Below are 15,908 nucleotides of genomic sequence, written 5' to 3' on the forward strand. Positions count from 1 at the left end.
GTATATCTTGCTTTGGATGGGAGGAGGCAGGGGCGAGAGATGTTAAGTAAATGACGCCCCTTGCTCCTAGGTACAATTCTATGTTCAGTTTTGAATTGATATTTCACTCCATGTTCCCTAAGGCAATGAAAATATGGCCAGGCTTCCCAGGGAGGTGAAGGAGAGGATAAGGTTAACCTATTTCATCACATACGAACCTAAGTGCGGAAACTGAGGTCCACACAGTGCACGTGAAAAATATTAAAAATAACTTTCCTTCTCTGCAGTTAGTGTACCCACATTGTCTCTGCTTCCATTTACTCTATCTTATCTTTGCTGGGTGGGGAGAGAGATCATACAAATGGTTATAGCTTATATGCACTGAAATCGAACACTGCAATAAAATGACCTCATAGGGCGTGTGTCATTGTATGGCAATGTCCTTCGGCAGGGCGAGACCTTTGATCTTTTGGTGAGAATCAACTGCGCTGATTAGTTGAAGAAAATATTCAACAGATGGGCCCTTCTTAATCTTCAATAAAAGTATAGCCATACAACAGCAGTTACTGTGGATTGCATGGCCTTTAGCTATGCACAAAGTAGTCTCATAGAAGCAGAAATTAAAAACCTTTCCTTGAGCTACTCATGGTTTTTTTCAGTATTTTTGCCACTTTTTCCCATGTTGCTCCCTTGGTCTGTTAGATGTGTGTCCCCTCTCCCCACACTTGAGACAGATTTTGGAATGGTTAAAATGCATGCCATGAGCATGGTGGCTGTAAGGTAAAACTGGGGACATATTTTCCAGACTAATGAGCATTTATATCACTGTAATGTGTGTCCGATGGTTTAGCTCCTAAAAGCAGATTATCAGCTTCTCAATGCATGTACTGCATGGCTTTGAAATATCAATGGCACAAATTGTTTTTGTTCTTTGCTTCGTTTGCTTCATATTCTTTGCTTCTTTATTGACATGAAACAAATAAACATTTCCATTGTTGGCAGCATCAGTAATGAAGGCATCAGTAGCTACAGGGCTGAAGATTTATCCAATCCAAATTCAAGCATGGTGTCTTCAGAGGTGACAGGACAGAACAGTATCTTCCAAGAACATGGAGGACAAACAGGCTCTGATATCTTAACGCAGGCTGCAGAAGCAAGAGAGAGAAGTCTGCCTATCTCAACGACTTTTGCAGACCGTGCCAAGGAACATGTCACAGCGGATCTTACAAGAAGCAATGACAAGTTACCAACCTCAAATTACAATGAAGCAGTGCCATCACCAGGTCCATTGAATGACAAAGAAGAGGGAATAGCACATGCCACATCTGTGGACAGAGGCCCAAAATGTGACAATATTGCTGCTGCTTCTATGAAAAACAGTGAGAATGATCCCAGAAACCCAAGCCTGGAGCCCAGCCCTCCTGCAGCAATTACAGAAACGCAAGGAGTAGCACAAATGAGTTTGAGTGAATCAGGATCACTCTGGCAGAGTGAACAGCTGGGTGGCATGAGGGAACCACATGTCAGCATGTTTCCCCAGGGTAAAGAAGCAGATTATTTTACTGCTCAGGAGGCCAAGCAGGAGCGAGGAGTTTTGGAAGTAGGTCAGCCACAGACTGTAATGCAGCAAGGTAGACGGAACACAGATGGTGGAGAGGGTCTGCTAATGAAAAAGGAAACCTTAATCCTAAATTATCCAGCAACAGGAGGCTCAGACAGTGAAAAATTTGGAGCAATTGTGGATGCTCAGGGCTTCACTGAGATCGGTGAAGTTTGTAATCTACAGATGGGGGCTGTAACAACAGCTAAAGGGGATGAGGCAAATCTAGCTCTATCTGGAAGCAAAGAGGAGCAATCAGAAGCCTGTACTTTAATGTCAGATTTGCCTTCTAACCCTCCAAGTCTCTTCCTGGTACCAAAGCCTGAAGAGCCTTCGAGGGAATGTGTGCCTGGAAATGACTCTCAAGATCCAATGAGGAGTGAAGCAGTGAAAACAGCCTCTGAAAAAACTGAACCCGTTTTTCAAAGAGAGCTTCAAAAGGAGGATGAGCTTGTTAGTGCCGAGCATGTCAGTGTGCCTTTATCGTTTAAGCAAAAGGAAGAACAAAAATCAGCTGTCACAACTGAAAGCCCAAAAGATGAAGCCAGTAGCAATGAAATTATAAAAGCTGATGATGTGTCTGGAAAAAGCACCACACTTTCTGAAACAGAAAGCATTATCAATTCCACCAAGGAAAATTCCCTTGTAGATAAAAGAATATTACAGGAAGAATATGCATTAAGTACTTCTCTGAGCAGATCCACAGAGCTGAATCAAAAAGAAACCGTGGCGGGTGTAACAGAAGAAAAAAATGAAATCAGAACAGAGGAGGCACAAGTGACAGAAACCAGTGAATTACCTGAGGGGTCAAGTGGGGCAGAAAGACAACTGTTGAACTGTGTTAGTAGCCACCACCAGGACATGGGGAATACCCACTCGGGATGCAATCCTAAAGAATTCAGTCTTTGTGAAAAGACTTCAGCGGGTGACCTAGGGGAAGAAGCTGGGGGAAAGCCTCTGTATTTAGACAGTAACTTTAAATTGCCCGAAGACAATTCACAGTCTCTTGGTTGTAAACCTGAACAGCAAATGAGGGAAGAGAAAACAGCTGCCACAGACGACCTGGAGAATAAGCTCGTGGCTTCACCACAGTTTCCAAGGGAGGAATGCCCACTGAGTTTTGATTGCTTTAACACTGAGGCAAAAGACAAAACTTTGGGCCAGCCAGGCTGTAATGGGACTGAAAAGGTTTGTTTAGCCAGTGCACACAGTTCACCGCTCCTCCATTCTGAGAACAATAATATTAAGCAGAGTAAGCAGGATGAGTCCTGGGAAAAGGCTTTTGCTAGAGAAACTGTGTTGGAATCTGAATGCAAAACCGAGAGTCAAGAAAAGCCTGAGAGCTATAGCAAGTCAGAAGAAAGTGCAAAAATGTCCAAATCGGAACTCAAGCTCCAGCGCTTAAATGAGTTGGCAGGGACTATGGATCGCATGGCTGTACAAACTGAGGAGGCCTCGCAGGTTTTGGAAACCAAAGAACAGAACGGTCACATCACTGAAGTTCCTCACAGCGATCCAGAACAAGGACCTGCAGCTGCAGCTGCAGCTGCGCAAAGCAGTGCCGTGAACGGTAGAGAAAATGAGTGTATTCAACAGGAGAAACGCCAAACTGCGGTGAAGGAGGACAAAGATTTGGCGCTAGAAAGTGACTGCAAATCAGCTGTGCTGATGCAAGCTCAGCTGGAGCAAGTGGCTGCAGAAAGTCACAGAAATATGCAGTTGGCTTGTTCAGAAGGCTCCCAAGCTGTAGTCGGTACTTCAGGACTCACTCCTCAGCAAGTTAATGTGGAGGAAGGGGGTGACAGCCCCGTCAGTGAAAACAACTGTCCCTCTGAGAGTGACACGTGCAGCTCTTCAGAGACCCTGGAGGGCAGTGTCAGAGAATTGCAGGAAAATGCAGATGTTCCAACTGCTCTTCCGCAAGCAGAGCAAATGGAGAAGTCAGTGTCTGTTGCTGGTGACAGTGACTGGATTTCAAATACAGGACTTGAACAACAGAAGCAGCAAAGCAGTCTGACAACTGTCACAAGAGCAAATGATCAGGAACACAAAGAAGGGGCTCTAAAACCTGAACGGCCATTGGACCTAAATAATCACAGCAGCATACCAGAAATACCTCTAAACATTTCAAACAACCTTAATAAAGACCGTTCTGTGCTAGGTACAGCACCAATCCAATGCGGCTCTGACACAGCAAAAGAAAAGGACAAGGATAAAAGCGGTGCTGTGGTGTCAGAGGATATGTGCAGCAGTAAATATGGGCAAAATACTTCTGATGTGACCATGCTTAATTTGCAAGATTGCAACGAGCAAAACGAAACTGATCTCAAGGCAGAAGAAAACTGCCGCAGTAAGCAAAACTCAAACAAGCCCGAGCAGGATAATAATTCTTTGATCTCAGCTAGTCAGCATGAAGCAGCATGTCATAGCGATACATTTTCTAAAGAATCTGACAAGAATGAACAGCCAGGCAGCGTATGCAGGATAAAGGATAATACTGGTGAAAGCCATGCTGCTGCTATAAACGCCCTTCCAGGGACACAGAATTCAGCAAGTGCCACTAACATATCACAGGCTTTGCCAAGTGATACAGAAATAGCACATACTTCTGATAATTCTGAGAAAAATGATCCTCAAATATCTCCTCCAGAAACTCAAGGGAAAATGCCATTAATGGCAAAAAATTTGGAAAAGATTGAAGGTCTGACTGCTGATTTGGAAATCATCCGGAAAGATGGAAACATGGAGATAAGTTGTGAGAACAGTGCTTCTGTCGCAGAAACAAGCAACATGAAAAGTGATAAAAGTCCAGAGGCACAAGGATCTCCTTCACCATTACAGGCACACGGGGAAGTAATTCCCACTGATAAGTCACATAAATCCAGCTGCATTCAAAAGACACCAGAGGAGCCTGGTTATTGTCAAGTAAATTTTACAGCCCTCTCGACACGGACCTCTGCACTCAGCCATCCTAGCCAGCAACCTGGAAACAATATGAACAATGGTACTGAGGGGGAATTACTAAATAATGAGCTGGAATTTGTAGCATGCCAAAATGCCTTAGAAGGTAACTCTAATTTGCAGATTGCTGCAGGTTCTCAGGTGCCTGTGCACTTAGGTCCTTCACCCAGGGTAAGGACAGGTAAAACAGCAAATTCAGAAAACAGCTTTGTGGGGAGTATGCGTGTGAATGAAAACGATGTTCCAGACCAAAGTTTTCAGGGTGATGGAGACAGAAGTTTAGCCCCGCCAGAGACTTTAAATGTGGGGCAGAGTACTGGAAACTTATCACAATTCAATTCTGAGAAGCCAAAGGAAGAGGTATCTGCAATTAAATCCAAAGAAACAAAAAGTGAGGTAAACTTCAAAGAACAGCAAAGTGACAGTTCAGCAGAGTCTGTTTTAGCTCTCCCTACTCTAGAAGGGAAGCTGCTGAGCCTTTCATCTGTTGGTAAACAAGAAGGCTGTAATGAGGAAATTGCAACCAATATCTGCGTAAATGACAAGTACGGTAAGATCTTAGAGAAACCTGGGAATTCAGAAAAAATAGAAGAGCTTTCAAAAGAGAATAATAACATAACCAGGGCAGAGATCAGTATTTCTGAGCAGTCTGCAGAGAACTCTGGAAGGGAGCATGAGGCTCTGACTTGCAGCTCTCTGGACATTGGCTCCAGCCTCCCAGACTTCAGGGAGCATATCAGCCAGATATTTAAAAAAACTGTCCACAGCACACTGCATGCTGAATTACCCCAACTTTTGTCTGAAAACCATGCAGGCTTCAAGCAGAGTCCAGGGGCCAAGGATACAGCAGAACGGTGCAGTGCTGAGAACTTTTCAGAATCAAGTAAGACGAGCAAAGGAGCTCCCAAGGGCACCTCAGAAGCAGAGGGGCAAGAGTGGTCTTTAGCTACTGAGGCTTCCTGCAAAGCTGCCAAGGGCAAATCTCTGCAACAAGAAAGCACAGTGGCAGAGCTGCCACCAGCAAGTCACCAGGACACTGAGAAAAATAGGCAGCCCAGTAGCTGTTCAGAAGTGGTCCCTAGGTTGGATGGCACTACACCTGCTGAATGCGCCCTGGAAAATCTGCACAAGCCAGACAAAACCACTGAGCATCCAGAGAGGAGTGAGATGGAAAGAAAGGAAGGCGTGTGTGCTAGTGGCGTTGATCCTGAATCGCTAATGAGCTTAGAGATAAAGAAGCAAGGACCGGCTTCATTTGATGGGGCAGCAGCTGAGAACTTCCCTGCATATTCTGACAGTAAGCAACAGCCCACTGTAGCTGTTATCTCTATAGGCAATGCACAGAAGAGGGACTTAGAAGATGCTGCTACCGCAGAGGGAAATAACTTAATTACAGACTGTAATGCAGAACCAGTTTCATCTGAAGAGGATGTAAGTCTTCCTACTGAACAGTGCCAGGATCCTAAGCCAAATGAACAGGAGAAAAGTGAGTACAGTGATCCAGACATTGCCAAGAGCATCTCTGACATGGCAGCTTCAACACTTGTCCCAGGAGGATCTTACAATCATGAGAAGTTGACAGACAATTTTACTGTGTTACCTGGGGAAAATCAGGAGACACACATTCGCAGCAGTTTTATGCATGACATTAAGTCTCAGAATGACATGCAGATGATACAGGATGATCCAGTAAACAGGGAATGCTTGGAAACATTGGAAAATTCACAAGATGCACAGCAGGAAAAGAAAGTGACCATGCATGGTTTAATAGCTTACTTAAAAAACGAAGTAAGCCAGGATGATTGCTTGCAAACTGACTCTAAACTAGAATCTAGCAATATGACTGAGGGAGATGTAAAAGAGAACAATGACATAGTGTTAGGCACAGCAAAGGCAGGTAACGAAAAAGCTGGAGACATCCCCGAAACAGGTACTGCAAGGATGTTAGTCACTGGTGAGGGTGACTTAGCTATAAACACAAGCACTGAAGAGCAGGAGACAGACCCGTACAAAAATCACTCTCCAACCGTTCCTGTGATGGAGCAGGGTGAGCAATCTGCATGTACAGATCTCACTGTTGCTGAAAATCAGCGGAGCAAGATGAATTCAGAACATGAAAGCTCACTTCAGGATGCCAAAAGAAAGCTATCACCGCTTCCATTAACTGAGCCTAAGAACCTTGACCTCAATGAACTTCAAGACATGGCTGTAGCAGGATTACCTACTGAAAGGTATTTACTTTAAATTACTATGTGAAATGGTTGTCAGGACCCTGGGGCTTGATAGGGATACAATTTTCAAGGCGGATACCCATTGTCTGGGCGGTTTGGGAGGGCACAGCACTTACTCTGTTCTTAAATTTCTATTAAATTTATGTTGCTTCTAAATGTAGACTATGTGAAAGAAATTTGAAATCATTTGTAAGGACAGAGGGGTCCTAAAAGCTGAGGAGCACAATTCTTACCTGTTCCATCTGCTGGTCCAGATTCCTGCCCTTACCTGTGTGGATTTGTTTACGCTTCCCAGTGTTCACATCTCATAGCCTAAAGTTAGGCAAACAGATAGCACTTCCTAGCCTTAAGTTAGCAGGCTTTTGCCTAAGTTTTGGTGACCCAGTTAAATGGGACCTACAGCATTCACATGGTGGATTGCAGTATTTAAAAACAAGCCTACAGTATAACCCAATTACTCACACTGTTAGTTGTCTAGGCCTCCCACTTATCCTCCTGCATAATATAATTGCATTGACAGTGCCTTTGATCACTGTGTTATTCAGTGTTTTTAATGACACGGAGTTGTTTCAGATGTGAATTCTTCTTAGCTGGGATTTGTGGAGCCCAAGAGTTGTTGGCTTTTTTATTTTCCAAACCTAGCAGTAACTGCTTTAATAAAGTTAAGACTTTTTGTTTGTGAGTTTCTACTTTGCTGTCTGAATTCTCAGTTTAATGTGCAGTTAATTCAAAAGAATTATGATCTTAGAACAGGTGCTTTCCCTTTATCTAGTCATGTCACTGCTTCCTCTGTAACCTCAGCAACTTTCTTGCAGGCTGTCCCTCTCCTTCCCATACCGGAGGAGGCAGCTATAGCTGTAACTGCTAAGAGACAACAGCAGAGCAGAAGGGTACAGTGAAAAGCTGACCTATTTCAGACAACATCAATGAATAGTCTGCATAAATGGAATCTTTATATGTATTACCAAAAAATTAGATGATACTAGCTGAATAAGGAGGGGAAATGTTTCAGTGCCATATTCCTTAAAGGTTAAAATGATAAAACCATATTGTAAGTGAAAATAGCTGAAGTATTTCTGTTGTGAAAATGTGGGGGAGTTCCTCCTGTTGTATGTGAGTCTGGGACAGAGACTGAATATGATCTAATTGTGTGAGTAAAATGTACATTAGGAGAATATTAGAAGTATTGGAAGTCTGAACAGCTATATGACTTTCTCTTTAAGGATCTGTCTATAAAATGACAAGACAATTAGACCCTGTTATTTCTCTCTAGCTCCTTTCCTTTCTTTTTGTTTCCCTTTATATGATGGGAAGCTTCATAGTGGGTAGCTTTGAAATTACCAAACAAATTGCTGGCATGGCCTGGTTCAGAAGCCTTGAGGGACTATGGGGCAGTACATGCATATGTCTACACATGTGTTTTATATCAGGGTGGGTATCATACTTTAAATAAATACCTGTGGCAAGCAGGGCAGGGTTCTTGAAACAGCTGCTGGCAATTCGTGGAGTAGTTGCTTAATACTTGCATATGCTTTAAGAATTCATTATCACCTGTTTTTCCAGCGTGAGGGTTTGTTATCAACAGGCAGCTGCTACTTTTGGACTGCAGCTGTAAGTGGTGTCACACACATACCAAGTGTGCATACGCATGCAGGAGATACTGCGTGCAGAGCCATACGCGATTGCGGTATTGCAGACTTAAACACTGGGGAGTCTCAGAGGTAGAGAGGAGTCTCTGCTTTTGATCAGGCTCGTTTCTTAGAGGAATATGCATGTATAATACAAAAGAGAAGTAGAAAGCATTAGCTGAGCTGGTTGGTCTGTCTTCAGCAGGTCCAACACAGTTTTTTCCTCTGAGTTTAAAACTGGTTTTGTATAGTTGAATTTTAAGCTGTAGCCCATACCCCGTGTACTCTGGTCACAACACTTGTTGCTGCAGAGTGTTTTCCAGTTGTTTATTGCCCTATAACCCTTACAGAGGATGAACTAGTATATCCATGCAAAAAAAGGCGCACATTTTTAAGAGCTGACTGTGGGCATTTGGGCCTGATGGGAAGAACTCCAGGGAGAAAGAATCCTCCTCAGCTCTCAAAATACATAGTAGTAAGAAGCATATTATATTTAGGAGAAGGAAATGGCATGTTCTGAATTATTTCAGCATTGTTCCCCCCCCCCCTCCACTGCTTCTGTATAGCTTCATGTCTTACAAGATCTCTTATGTTGAAACCCCACTGAACTGTGGATAAGGGGCCAAAGTTGTGTGATCTGACTCTTAAATCCTTGTTAGGATTTCCTCCTGTAGAGGAAGCAAAGGAATTTCTTTCCTTCGTGGCTATGGCACTGGTAGGAGGGTGGACTTGTGATGAACAGTAGATCCAAGAACTGCGTGCAGTGACTCCTGCCCCCACCTCCTTTAGGAGTGGGACAGTGGTCAACTAGTAAGAAAAGCCTTTATGTCTGAAGGCAGTAGTATAGCATCAAAATCTTCCCTTCAAATCTTCAGTAAAAAGGACAATTATTTTTGGAAAGGAGGTGGTGGCTGAAGCATTAGCCCCATTTTCTTGTGGAAGTACGGCTGTGCTATTAGCAGAAATAGGGAAAGGTTGGATTTTGGCAAACCTGTCTGTCAGCACTGAAAAGGAGTAAAAAATAACCCTTTTTTTGATGGTTTTGACATTTCCATCTCTCTACCAAATCTGTGACTGAAAACCTGTGTTTGTGATGGCCACATCTGCACATCAAAATGTCGTCCTTCCACTTACTTGGGCACCCAGCGACTCCATTTTGCTGTTTTATTTGGAAAGGAAGATCAGGAGGGTTTTTTTCTCCCTTTGTAGTGTCTACAGGCATTCATTTGCATTCTTTTATGGAGGGAGAAAGGAGGTTCATGTATGTTCAGGGAGTCCTTATACTTTATGCCACTGAAATGCTCCTGTTTGCATCATGGGCTATGGCAGGTTTTGAGCAGAGCACGGAACAAAACTGGAAATGATGGCAAAATTTTAGGGATGTTTAGAGGTGGCGTGGAGTTCTTTGATAACTTCCTGTACTTCGGCTGGCTGGTACATGCAAACTGCCATTGTCTCTTGGAAAAAGTGCCAAGGGAGCTTTTTGAAGTGGAGGCTGTGAAGTCATTCCCAGATGTGCATCTGTAAGGTACAGAGAACAGATTGCATCATTCATTGATTTGTTGGTTTGGCAAAACACTCAGCTTGTTACAGGCCTTTGGGTGTTCCAGGGTTGCAGAGATGCTCACAGGCTTGGCTTGGAGCTGGGTGTGCTACTGAGGGAAGAGCACAAGGAGCCACAAGCATGTGCAAGCAATGACACTCATTTTGCAGTAAGGTGAGGTTCTCCTCTGCACCCCTCAGCAGAACCGGTTTGCTGCACAGAGCAGCATGGGCTGTGCTCGCTGCAGTGCCAAGCAATACAGCCAGTGCCTTCACAGGCCTTGAATGCAGGAGGGCACTGTGCAGGCTTGGCGTTCCCAGAGCTTCTGGTGCTACTGCAGATTGAGTTGACTTCCGGAGCTTATGCTGCAGAAGCAATCCTTATTCCATCCTGTCTATGCAAATCAATAGACAAGATGCAGTGCTTTCAAAGCTGTACTCATGCAGGTGCTTGTTCTTTCTCTGTCATGCCTGAACCTTCCTTGCTGGCTGTACCTTGACCTGCTCCTCACTGTGTGAGTGGCACATAAAGCTAGCTGTAAAGGGCAAGGAGGCTGTGGCACTGCGCTGCATTGGGGACAAGTGTTTCCTAACAGTTTTGACACTCCAAGAAACTCCACTGGGAGGGCCCTTTCCCAGCTATAGCACCATATTGCAGGCACTCTCTTATCACTGCCATCAATTTTTAGAGAACGGAGAGTTCTGTTGCATTGACTTACATCACTTATAAATCTAAACAATATTCTTACATGGGAAGTACATTGCAGCAGTTAGCATCAGCAAAGCTACTTGAAAAATATTCTTTAGGTCCTATGCATAGGTCCAGACATACTTTTGGATTTGCTTCATGCTTTGCTCTTGCCATCAAAAATTGGCAAGTTCAGGAAGTCTGAAAAGAATGTTCACTCCTTAGTAAATAATACTGACTTGGTCTTTTTTGTCTGCATAACACATACAGTATTAATTATTTTAACAGTCTTGCTGAATGAGGTATGGAATGTAGAACTGCTTTTCAGATCAGTCAAGTGGGTTTTGAGCACTAAGGCTTTGTGTCGTTAGCATCTGAAAACAAGAGTTTGGAGTTAAAAGGAAACTTATCAAAACAGTGATTATGCAGCTTGCTTTATTTCCCTGGGTTTTTTAACTCCAAAATTAAGTCAGGTGTGTAGCAACTCAGGATCACAAAACAAAGGGAAAAACAGCTGAAGGTGATTTACACATAAATGAAATGCACAAAATTAATCAGGCTGGCTGTCTCACCTGCCCTTCTCCCTTTGCATCTGAATTCTTTATTTCCCTCCCATCTTACTGTCATTGTTATCCTTAGTATGTGCAACTGTTAGTACAGTTGTGCTTTTGGAGATGCAAGCAGCTCAGCTAGCAGTCCTTAAGTAAATTAACTGGATGGGGAGTTCTGTGGGAATTTTGTTTGTGTGAAGTCTGCGATATTTAATTTTGGTATTTTTCTACTCATGGAAGAGTAACATGAAGATAACTTTACTCTTATCCAACGGGTATCTCACATTGCTTTCTAAGAAGTGAAAGGGAGTTTTGCCATCTACTGTAATGGATGCCATTGACTGAACTGGCCACTGTCTTAGGCAATGTCTAAGTCAGTGTAAAGTATTTATAAAATGCTGATTTGATAGTATGCCCTGTTGTACTCAAGCACATACCAATGGAAAACTAGGTAAGAGATACCATGCTGGTTATTTTTTTTATTTTATTTACGTATGCTTCTGCTACACAAAAGTATTGAAGTAAATAATCTCTGGTCCTGCCAAATCGCTCGTACTTCTTGCTGCACTGAAAACATTCTGTAACACAGAATGACATGGATGGATGATACATGAGCTGCTTTTTTTCACACATACTTCTATGTTTCTCAATAAATGACACTTATTCAATCAAATACAGGCATTTGCTAAAGAAATCCAGCATGGACACTGTATCTGGACAGGCAGTTTAGCATCAATTTTTGTGATCTTTTTTCATTAAGATAGAAATTACTTTCAGATTACTTTTTTTTCTGATTAGCTTTCCCCATATGTATTTGTCAACCTTACTTCTTCCAAGTAAGCTGCCTATTTTCTCAAAATTGTTTTTGCATATCCTACAGATCCCCGTATTTTCTCTATTCCAACCCTGTGTCTTCTGGCTTCTTGCAACATTGGATACCATGGAGCTAGTTCCACTGTCCCTGTTTCTAATAGGATATGCAAAGTAGGATTAGCCCCAGCTTTGAACCCCACAGAGGGCAGCTCTGAGAACAGCAATTACAGATACAGGCATATTCCCCATGACTTGGTTGTGGCGTCCTTCCAGTTTTTCTGCATCTTGGCATGCTTGCATTGCACTAGCGCTGCTCAACAGAGACTCCTCTGGAGACATGTCTGAAGAGCCAGAACTCTGTAGTACTTGCCTCATCCTTTGGTTTCTGTTTTTCCTCCAGCTATCTTTTATGTTGATGGCCTTGGAGCCTGTCTTATCAATATTGGTCCAGGTATATGGAAGCCCACATGTGCATTGCTAATAGCAGGTGGGGCTTATTTAGATATTGCTATTCCTTAACATTTAGGTACTCTGAAAAGTCAAAAATTGTTATATGGATCTGTTTGGGCCTGTTCATCTACAGTCACCTTGACGAGTTAATTCTTACAGTAGAGTCTCTTTGGCCTATAAGAAGCTCTTAATCTCAAATTGCAATAAGTGTAGAAATGTTAATTGCTCCAATCAAAGCCTTAATTGTTTTGGATTCTAAGGTCCCTGTGAAATGCTGAGTGCCACCATTCTGTGCTGTTGTCAAGAAGCAGCCCTAGTATGTTATGTTAATCTTGTTCTCCTTGCTGAAAAGTGCTTGGGATCTCCTCCCAGACTAAGCATTTCCTGATGAACTCTTCTTTGTTCACCCAGGCTTAATCCTTCCTCTTCCCTACTCTCCCTGTTCAGTACCTGCCCCATTCATCCATGGTCCTCAGTAAAATAACCAGCTGTCCAAAAGTGTCCTAAGACTCTGCAAGGTTGTTTCCAATTTGATTTCACTAATTTACTTTCTTTACCTCTTGGTACGTTCCTTTCAAGACAGCTATGTGAGAGGCGGCTACAGCTGCAGCCTACCCTTAAAGCCAGTAAATGTTGGGCCAAAATCTCTGTGCCAGTGGAGTGATATCAGCAAAGAATTTGGCCCCGAGCCGCTAACAGATCAGCCAGGGAGAATGCTGTACAGTCCTGTGATCCTTTTTCACTCAGACCATCCTATGAGCACTCTGCACCCAGTTATCCTTGCTTTGCTTAAATAAGGGGGGTGTCTAGTTGTTTCAACTGATAAATCATATTAGGAAAATAGGCTGTATGTAGACAAGTAGGATTTAAATGATTTGTTGGCCTGAACTACCTGGTGTTTTCCAACCTCAAACCTGTAAAGCTTGGTTTCTCTTTGTAAATGATGCTCTGAAAACCATGGAGCACTTGCTTCATGAAACTGAAACTCATCAGACTGCTTTTTTATTCTTTTTCAGCCTGTTTTTCCTAGCTCCTTTGGCTAATGAAACACAGTGTAATCAATAAAGCTTTTTTTTTTTTTTTAAGGCACTCAAGAGCTTATGTAAAATCTTTGGAATTTGTTAGTATGATAACATTGTTATGCTCTCCTAGCTGATAGAAATATCAAAGCCAGCTAAGAATAACTCTGCAGGAGACAGAGAGGATTGGATTTGTTTCCTGGAATGAAAGCAAAAAGCATGTATGTATGCATTGCTCAGTTTCTAACAACTAAGGAAAAAATTTTAGCTGTCATGGAAATAAATGGACACTTAAAACTCCCATCACCCCTTCTTAACAATGTCATTAAATGAGTCAAAATGTAGAGTTAGTTTTGCTGAATATTTAAAAGTCTCCAAGATTTTCCACATCTTCTCTTTTTTTCTTTTTTTGAATGCTGTGATGGTACATGAAACTTCTGTTGCATGCAGCATTCTTCAAATCTTGTTCTTCTGGTAGAAACTCCAAATAAACTTGGTTTGCTAGAGAAATTTTCACTGGAATTTGTGAGGCTTTGAGTCTAGCCTAGAGTTTTCTAAAAATTGATCTTACTTATTTGGAAATTCGCAAAATGGCAGGTTCCCATCACTTTGATCCTCCAAAATGTTATGGGTTAACATTAAACTTTCCTTTTTTTCAAAGCAGGTGGTTAAGGTAAAAGTCTGGGAATTTAAAGAGACAGCCCTCCCAAAGCCTGGCCACTAAAATTTGCTAGGAATTGCACAACCTGAATTTCAGCCACCACAAATGATGGTTGTGGGCAATTTGTATGTGGAACGTAGTGGAAATATAAAGTTCAGGTGTTTGTTGCAGAAGCAGCTTGGATAATCTCAGCCAGGCTGCTCTGCAGCTAATTGGGTCTGTGGTTTTGCAGAGTGTATGTCTAGGAACCTCTGATTAGGAAATGCAAAAGAGCAATGCCTCTTTAATTTTAAACAAACTGAAGTATATTTATATGGTTTTCTTTATTGCAAATGGCCTTAAAAATGGGCACTAGGTTTTCACAAAGAACAATTTAAAATCACACATGTGCATTTTTTTAAAGATCAGTCACATGATGCAGCCCTATTGTTCAAAACATAGGCATTGCTGTTTAGCCAGCTTTTTTGCAAGTTTATCACAAATATTGTACTATTTGTATTTGCTGATAGACTAGTGATAACCTCAGTTTAAAGAGTTAGAGAAGAGCGAGCCTTGTTTCCATGCTTACGGAGAAAAACCTGACAATCTGATCTGAGTTCATCCTGTATTTTCAAAAAACATAATGCAAATTTAAAAGGACAACTGTGTGGTTCTGTGGGGTGTTTTTTTGTTTTGGTTTTGGGTTTGTTTTTACATTTATTTAATGTAATACTCTTTCCAAGTCAATTTCATGGGTTTTTCATAGTCTTTTTGAGGGCTGACTCATTCCCCACGCTCCCCCCAAGCGCTTTGGTTTGGCAAAAGTGACATCATTTATGGGAAAAACCCTCAGATCAAATTCACAGGAGCTGGGCAGAATGGGTCACCACTAGCAGTACAGTGTCCCATTAGAAGCTTTTACCAGGTGTCCACCCACGGTCTTAAAGCACGACCATGGAGCACAGGCTGAAGGATGGGGTCTCTGATGACATTTTTCAAGTCATAGTCCAGATTTCTGAAAACGCAACCTAAAAGGATGTCCTGGAATCCAGCACTTCTGGAGGTACTGAACTTAAGTACCTTTAATTTTTCTGTAATTCAGTTTCCCATCTTCCTAAGTGTAGGGTAAAAATGTTGCACGCCTGAGGAGATTATTCATGTGTCGGTCCCACAGTTAGGAGCGGTGTGGGATGTAGAAGCTAGGGTGAAGTATATATGTATATGCCTTGCCTTCCATAACCACGTACCTATGTAATGTCGGGTGACTATAGTATCACTACAGGAACCTCATTGTACCTGTATCATGAACTACTTAGCATTGCCAAACTAAAAAGACGATTATTTCTTTTAGGGTTTTGTCCACCCCTAAGACTGCAACCTAACTTCTCACATGCAGCTTGATAAACGTTATTTTCATGGACACATACGTATGTAGAAAAGGAAAAAGTGGGGATCTAGCAAAGATAAAAGTCCTTCACCCAAATGCAAAATACTGGTGTTCTTTTAAAACGTTTGGGATCTACATTAAAAAACAACAACAACAATCCCCCCCCCCCCCCAGTATAAGCCATCCTGATGCTTTCTGGCCCTTCCTTGAGGCTAACTGTTCCCTGGGAGCCAGGGCAGGGCCCGGGCTCCAGCGAGGCCATCCCGCAGGACGTCTCCAGCCGCTGAGTCCCTCTCATCAGGGCTCTCACCGCTCCAATCCGGCTCCGACCCTCCGGAGAAATCTTTTGCAACACTTGCTTTCGCGGCTCTTTGATCTGCGGGCTCCCAGCCTCAGCCAGACAGCGTGTCACTGCAGGC

The 15,908-nt window shown here is 42.6% G+C and overlaps 1 protein-coding gene across 11 annotated transcripts in view; it reads left to right on the forward strand.

Annotated features, from left to right (window-relative positions):
• The window catches only part of TACC2 (transforming acidic coiled-coil containing protein 2), a 148,641-nt gene that overhangs the window by 38,195 nt on the left and 94,538 nt on the right, over positions 1–15,908 (forward strand). For 10 of the 11 annotated variants that reach the window (XM_069797149.1, XM_069797143.1, XM_069797137.1 and 7 more), the window contains one exon: positions 982–6,771. The exons of the other annotated variant lie outside the window; for it this stretch is intronic. In XM_069797149.1, the coding sequence (XP_069653250.1) occupies positions 982–6,771 (5,790 nt within the window). The remainder of the gene's footprint in view (positions 1–981; positions 6,772–15,908) is intronic. 11 annotated transcript variants of the gene reach the window in all.

The sequence above is a fragment of the Haliaeetus albicilla genome, chromosome 11 (genome assembly GCF_947461875.1).
Source record: "Haliaeetus albicilla chromosome 11, bHalAlb1.1, whole genome shotgun sequence".
NCBI lineage: Eukaryota > Metazoa > Chordata > Aves > Accipitriformes > Accipitridae > Haliaeetus > Haliaeetus albicilla.